This window comes from Mus pahari, chromosome 21 (assembly GCF_900095145.1).
Source record: "Mus pahari chromosome 21, PAHARI_EIJ_v1.1, whole genome shotgun sequence".
NCBI lineage: Eukaryota > Metazoa > Chordata > Mammalia > Rodentia > Muridae > Mus > Mus pahari.
In genome coordinates, this window is record NC_034610.1 from 23,339,051 (window position 1) to 23,345,134 (window position 6,084).

The 6,084-nt window shown below is 55.4% G+C and overlaps 1 protein-coding gene across 1 annotated transcript in view; it reads right to left on the reverse strand.

The window, feature by feature from the left end:
* Positions 1–363: 363 nt before the first annotated feature.
* Positions 364–6,084, reverse strand: part of Tulp1 (TUB like protein 1) — a 12,994-nt gene continuing 7,273 nt past the window's right edge. Inside the window, exons 12-15 of the mRNA XM_029533104.1 lie at positions 4,974–5,085; positions 4,799–4,897; positions 2,536–2,707; positions 364–834 (exon numbers count right to left, since the gene is read on the reverse strand). Coding sequence (XP_029388964.1) covers positions 701–834; positions 2,536–2,707; positions 4,799–4,897; positions 4,974–5,085 — 517 coding nt within the window. The 3' untranslated portion in view covers positions 364–700. The remainder of the gene's footprint in view (positions 835–2,535; positions 2,708–4,798; positions 4,898–4,973; positions 5,086–6,084) is intronic.

Genomic DNA, 6,084 nt, shown 5'->3' on the forward strand with positions numbered 1-6,084 from the left:
TGACTGGAGCGCGCACGGGGTCTCGGGCTCCCCATCCTTCTACTCGGGTCCCCGGCAGCCCAGGCCTCTGCAGCTCCCCTCCCGCCCAGAGCCCGCCCCCCACTCCGGGGCCTCAGACCCGGCTCCGCCCTGCCCGGACCCGGTTTGTCTGGTTCTCCCCGAGTGGCTTGTTTCTCGAATTTCTCCCTTTCTCCCTCTTCCTCTACCTCTATGGCCCTCCCTCTCCTCCCTGCTGGCGGAGAGTCGGGGGCCCGGACCCTGCGCTCTTGACGAGGTTCCATAGAACAGGAAAAGGGGACGCGGGAGCGCGGGACCAACGCAGGCACCTGAGTCTACACACTCGAGTCCAGGAACTACCGATGTGTTCAGCACGGGACGTGACTTTATTGGGGATGTGGGTCCCTGACTCTGCTTCACCGTCGTCCCCTCCTTCCCACACCCCCCAGTGCGGGCCCGGAGGGGCATCGAACATCTGACTCGGGCTCTCTGACAGGAAGTGACTGGGGAGGAGGGGGCGAGGCAAGTACTTTTGGGCGACCAGATGTTCATCTCCATCCCCTCCGCCTCGGTCGGTGCCAGGCTGGGGGTGGGGGGAATGCCCGGAGGTCACGAAGAGGGGTGAGCCCTTCCATGGGAGCTGTGGGGGAGGGACCCTGCCACCCCCAACCGAATGCTTTCCCAGCGCTGAGGAGCTGTGGGGTCACTCGCAGGCCAGCTTCCCGTCGAAGCTGGAGAGGGCGATGGCGAAGGCCTGCAGAGCGCACAGCGGGTACCGGTAGTCTAGGGTGAAGGCGTCCTCGGCCACACGGCCGAACTGCAGCACTATATAGTCGGCTGTGAACACAGACCGTGGGGTGGTGGGGTGACCTTGGACCCCATCTCAGCAGGCAACCCCTCAACAAAACGAGGTCCTGCTCCTTGATGTGGAGTCATAGCCCCCACGCAGCTTCTGGCCACCTTCCTCGTTCTGGGTCATCCAATCAGCCCAGCCCAGCCGCTACAGGGTCTGTCACACCGAGTCCTCAGGGCAGGGGCCCTACCTTATCACCCACCACCCGGGGCTACAGTAAACCTGTAATCTAGCAGTACAGTACGGGGAGGGACCCTGTCAAACTTGCCCAAACCAGAACCCTTCCCTCACAAGTTTTCAGTTGTCTTTTGGCCTCATTCCTGTAGCCTGCCCACAAGGCTAACCTTTGACCGTAGTTCAGACCCTTCTCTAGCCCCAGGCCGTCCTTCCCTTAGCCATTAGCGCTGGACTCAGGACTCTCCAGGTTCTGATCAGGGCTATCAGTTGCAATCAATCAGCCTCCCCCCTCTCCTTCCTCCCTTTTCTATCTCTTCTGAGACTGGACTTCTTGTAGCCAAGGCTAGCCTTGAACTCCTCCTAATCCTTTTGCTATCTCTCTCCCAAATGTCCTGGCCTGAAACTCTCTGAGGACGAAGCTGGCCACCTTAAATCAATCAATCAATCAAACAAACAAACAAACCCTCCACCCCAGCTCTGGTCTGATGACAGACCAAGCTCCTACAGGAACTGGCTTTGAGATCAGTCCCAAGGTCAGGAGACAGGAGGGACAGTCCCTCTAACCCAGAGTCCATTGTGTGGTACTCTTGGTGGGACCTTTTGCCCAGGCTTCTGAGAGGGACACTCATTTCCCTCAGTAAGTCTTCACAGGCAGTCTGTGAGAAAAGGCAAGAGGCTGGAGAGATGGCTCAGCAGTTAGGGGCACATACTGCTCTTTTGGGGAGCTCAGGTTTGGTTCTCAGCACCCAAACAACTGCCCACAACTCCAGTTCCAGGGGACCTGATACCCTCTGGCCTCTGTGGACACCCACACTCACAGACACACACACACACACACACACACACACACAGTGCACATAACTCATACAGGCACACACATAAAAATAATAAACCCTAAAAACAAAACAAAACAAAAAACACTGTAGTAGACACTTAGACATGCATGGTCCATACTCCAGTCTCTCGGTGCTTGCCGCCAAGCCCGATGACCTGAAAGTGGCTCTCAGTGCTCAGAGGGAACGAGAGAGCTAACTCCTGTAGGTTATCCTTGATGGTGCACACACAGAACCCCCCAGAAGGGGGTGTATACTTCCCCCCGCCCCCGAATCCCAACAGTCCCTACTCTAAAAAGACAATCTATTTTAGCAGGGCATGGTGGTCATGCCTTTCATCACTGTACTGGGGAGGGAGTGGGATGTCTGTGAGTTCGAGACCAGCCTGGTCTTCACAGTGTTTCAGAACAGCCAAGTCAGTATGGTGAAACCTTGTCTTACCCCAACCATCTGGATAACAAGTAACTCTCCCTTATCCCTCCACCTGGTCCATCCAAAGGGGTTGGACTCAGGGTGGTTTCCAGACTTCAGCATCCCTCCCTTCATCAAGGTACCATTGGGAATGTCCCAGCACCTACCCAAGGGCCCTGGGAGGGATGGAGGGAGAGAGTGGGGTGGGGGTGGGGGAGGTTAGGAGTTGGTGGGGAGAGGTCTGGGTGGCCCCCAGATACTCACGGTCATCAGCATGCACAATCTGAAAGTTCTTGACGGAGGCCTGGGTGACCCGGCCCTGGAAGTTGAGGGTGTAGGAGCCACTGTCTTCGTTCCAGATGGGTGGCTTGTTATGGAGCTCAATGAGACTCTCCAGGGTCTTGTTCTGCCAGCGCACTAGCAGCCCATCGCTGGCCTGGGGTGCCCGAGGAGAGGGGACAAAGAAAGAAAGGGTGATTAGAGGTGGCTGGGCTTGCTCAGGGGCCAGGATGTGTGGATCTGTGGGCTGGTGTTCAGACTGAACTGCCACGCCCGCCCACGGAAGGCATCAGCAGATGCAGCGAGAACCCTGCTGAGAAGAAGCCCCGCTGGCGGACACTCTGGCAGAGAGTGAGAGAGTGGAAAGGCGCAGCCTGAACCCAACAGGAGTTTTGTGCCCCTGGTAGTCTAGAACCTTCCAGTTTTAGTCTTCCTCTGAACCTGCAGCTCATTGATTGGGCAAGGTTGGGTGATTAATGCCTTTGGTTAGGTTTGGTTTCCAGACAGGGTTTCTCTGCGTAGCCCTGGCTGTCCTGGAACTCTCTCTGTAGACCAGGCTGGCCTCGAACTCAGAGCTCAGCCTGCCTCTGCCTCCCGAGTGCTGGGATTAAAGTGTATACCACCACTGCCTGTGTGATCGGTGCCTTTAGGGATCCACCCATCTGCTCCTGCCCAGTGCTGGGTTACAGGAGCTGTGCTCAACTTTTGCTTGGGTGTGCCCCAGCGCCCTCTGCACTCGGGGTCTAGACTTGTGCGATGGGCACTTTATAGAGATATCTCCAAGCCCTCCTGTGTGTGTGTGTTTTCAGGGTCCTACATAGCCCAGGCTATCCTCAAACTCCCTGTGTAGCTAAGGATAACCTTAACTGCTTGATCTTCCTGCGTCTACCCCGAGTGCCGGGGTCACAGGCATGGACCATGAAGCCTAGGTTTCGTGGTACTGGAACGGAACCCAGCACCTCCTCCTGCCTGCCGGGCAAACTCTCTGCCAGATGAGCCCATTTCTCACACTCACTACTGTGGCACGCTCCCATGTTGGTTCTTACTGAACGGGCTTAGAAGAAGCAACTGTGGGGCCCAGGGGACCTGCAAGGCTCAGCTTCCTGGCCAGCTTGGCCTCCCGAGATGGCCAGTCCACCAGGGACGGCAGGGAGGATGCGTGAGCAGCCGTTACTTTTCACCAGAAAGGAGTAAAGGGATTTCAGTCACCACAGAGCATGCCAGTCACTGGTCTCTGAAGTCCCTGGCTCACCTGGCCTACAAGAACAAGAACGACAGAGCCCAGACGGTTAGGGCTAGTTTTCCCTCTTACCCCCCACTGCATATGCTCCAACTTTGCCTCTTTAAAGTGTCATTCAGTGGCCCCAAATCACTACTATGACTCTTCATTTCTCTCAGAGCAAAAGCCAGTTAACCAGGCACCTTCTACCCCTAGGAATCTCCTCGGCCCTCACGACCTTCAGCCATGATGGTCACCCTACTGACCCCTCAACCCATCAGGTGCCCCTGCCTCAGGCTCCTTACACTGGCTCTCCTCTCTGAATGCCATGTCCCTGAACCTAGAACCCAGGCACTAAGGACAGCTCACCTTGTATCGACGAGGCCTGCGCGCCAGAAACCTGTGTGACAGGCATGTGCCTCTGCCACCCCCCCCCCATCCCTAGCACTTAATATCTCCCAGACTTTGTCACCATCCCTGTCTGCAGTCTACCCTCCTCCACTGGTACTCCAGCTACAAGAGGGATCGTATTGCTTCATGGCGGTGCACATCTTTTTACCCCAGTGTGCTGGAGGTAGAGGCAGGCAGATCTCTGTGAGCTCAAGGCTAGCCTGGTCTACATAGTGAGACTGCCTCAGAAACACCTCCAACCCCTGAAACAAACCTCAAGCTCTCTGGAAGAGCTTAACGGCTGAGCCATCTCTCCAGCTCTATTTCTTTGAGACAGTGTTACAAGTAGCTCAGGCTGGCCTGGAATTCTCTCACTATATAGCTAGAGATGGCCCTTAATTACAGATAGTCCTGCCTCTGCCTCCCAAGTTCTGCAGTTACAGAAGTGTGCCACCGTGCCTGGCATGAATTCAATCCTAGAGAACCGGAGCTCATTCTACGAGTGGCCAGAGGAATCTGTGGCACGCGCGGACTCAGGAGAGTCACTTGGCCAAGCTGGATCCCTGGCCCTGCTGTTATTGAGTGGTTGAATCGGGAGCGAGGCTCTGAGGGACAGGGTGTAGGATGGTAGAGGCTCACGTTTCGGGGCCGGATAGGGACCCTCTCGTTGTCCGAGTTCATTCCAGGAATGATGACAGTCATACGGCGGGGTCCTCGGAAGCCTAAAACATTGGTTTCCTGAAACAAAGAGAGGGACATCAGGCTGCATCCCACCCGAGAAGGGACTGGCAGGGCGGGGACAGTGGCTTCTCACATAGACCACAGCGGCCAGCTCCTGGCGCAGGCTTCCCACGTCACCACCTCCCCCTCGCTGTGGGTTCTGCCCGTTGTCAAAGACGGTGAAGCGGTTCCCCAGGAGGTTAGACCTGAAGATGGAAAGAGTTGGGCTAAGGTAAGGGAGTACTTCCCCCTCCCACCCCAAGAGCACTCCCACAGCCTCCCAGTCCAGGAGCAAGGGGCAGTGTGTATCTTGGGAGTAAGCATGTCATGTGCCCCGATCCAGGCTTCCCTTAAAGGGAAGGAGAGCTTTAAAGATGATTGTTATTATTTATCATTGTTCCTTTGAGACAGTCTGATCCTGGGGTTCAGTGGCACCCTACTGAGCCTTCTTTCCAGGCCTCAGGCCCTAAATTCAATCCCCAGCAGCAGGAAAAGCAGAGCCAGATGTGGCAGAAACAGCTGCATTTGGCAGGTGGAGGCAGAAGATCAGGAATCCAAGGTTATCATCCCCCAGAGTCTAGTGAGGTCCAAGCCAGCCTGGGCTACAAGAGACCCTGTCTCAAAAAAAAAAAAAAAAAAAAAAAAAAAGGCTGGCCTGGAGACCCAGGTTCGATCCCCTGGGGTCCACACAAAGGCAGAGAGCTGACCTCCACGTGAACACATCAGCATGCCTGTGCCTGTGCATGCCACACCCAGACTAAAGCAAACCAGTCAAATCCTGGCTCCATCTGTGTGGCCCTAGGAAACAGCAATGTCTCAGGTGTTCTATTCAGCATTGATTATTCTTTATGTTGACTTATTGAATGTACGTGTGTGTGTGTGTGTGTGTGTGTGTGTGTTCGTGCACACAGTGGAGGTTGGAAGACAACTTTGAAGAGTCAGTTCTCTCCTTTTGTCATATGGGTCCCAGGGATTGAACTCTTGTCATCAGGCTTGGTGGCAAGCCCCTTATCCCCTTTGCCATCTTGCTAGCCCTTAGCTTTCCCACCTGTAAATCAGAACAGCTACAGTCCCCCTCTGGTTTGGTTCATAAGAAAATATGATATGCCGGGCGTGGTGGCGCATGCCTTTAATCCCAGCACTCGGGAGGCAGAGGCAGGCGGATTTCTGAGTTCGAGGCCAACCTGGTCTACAAAGTAGACAGG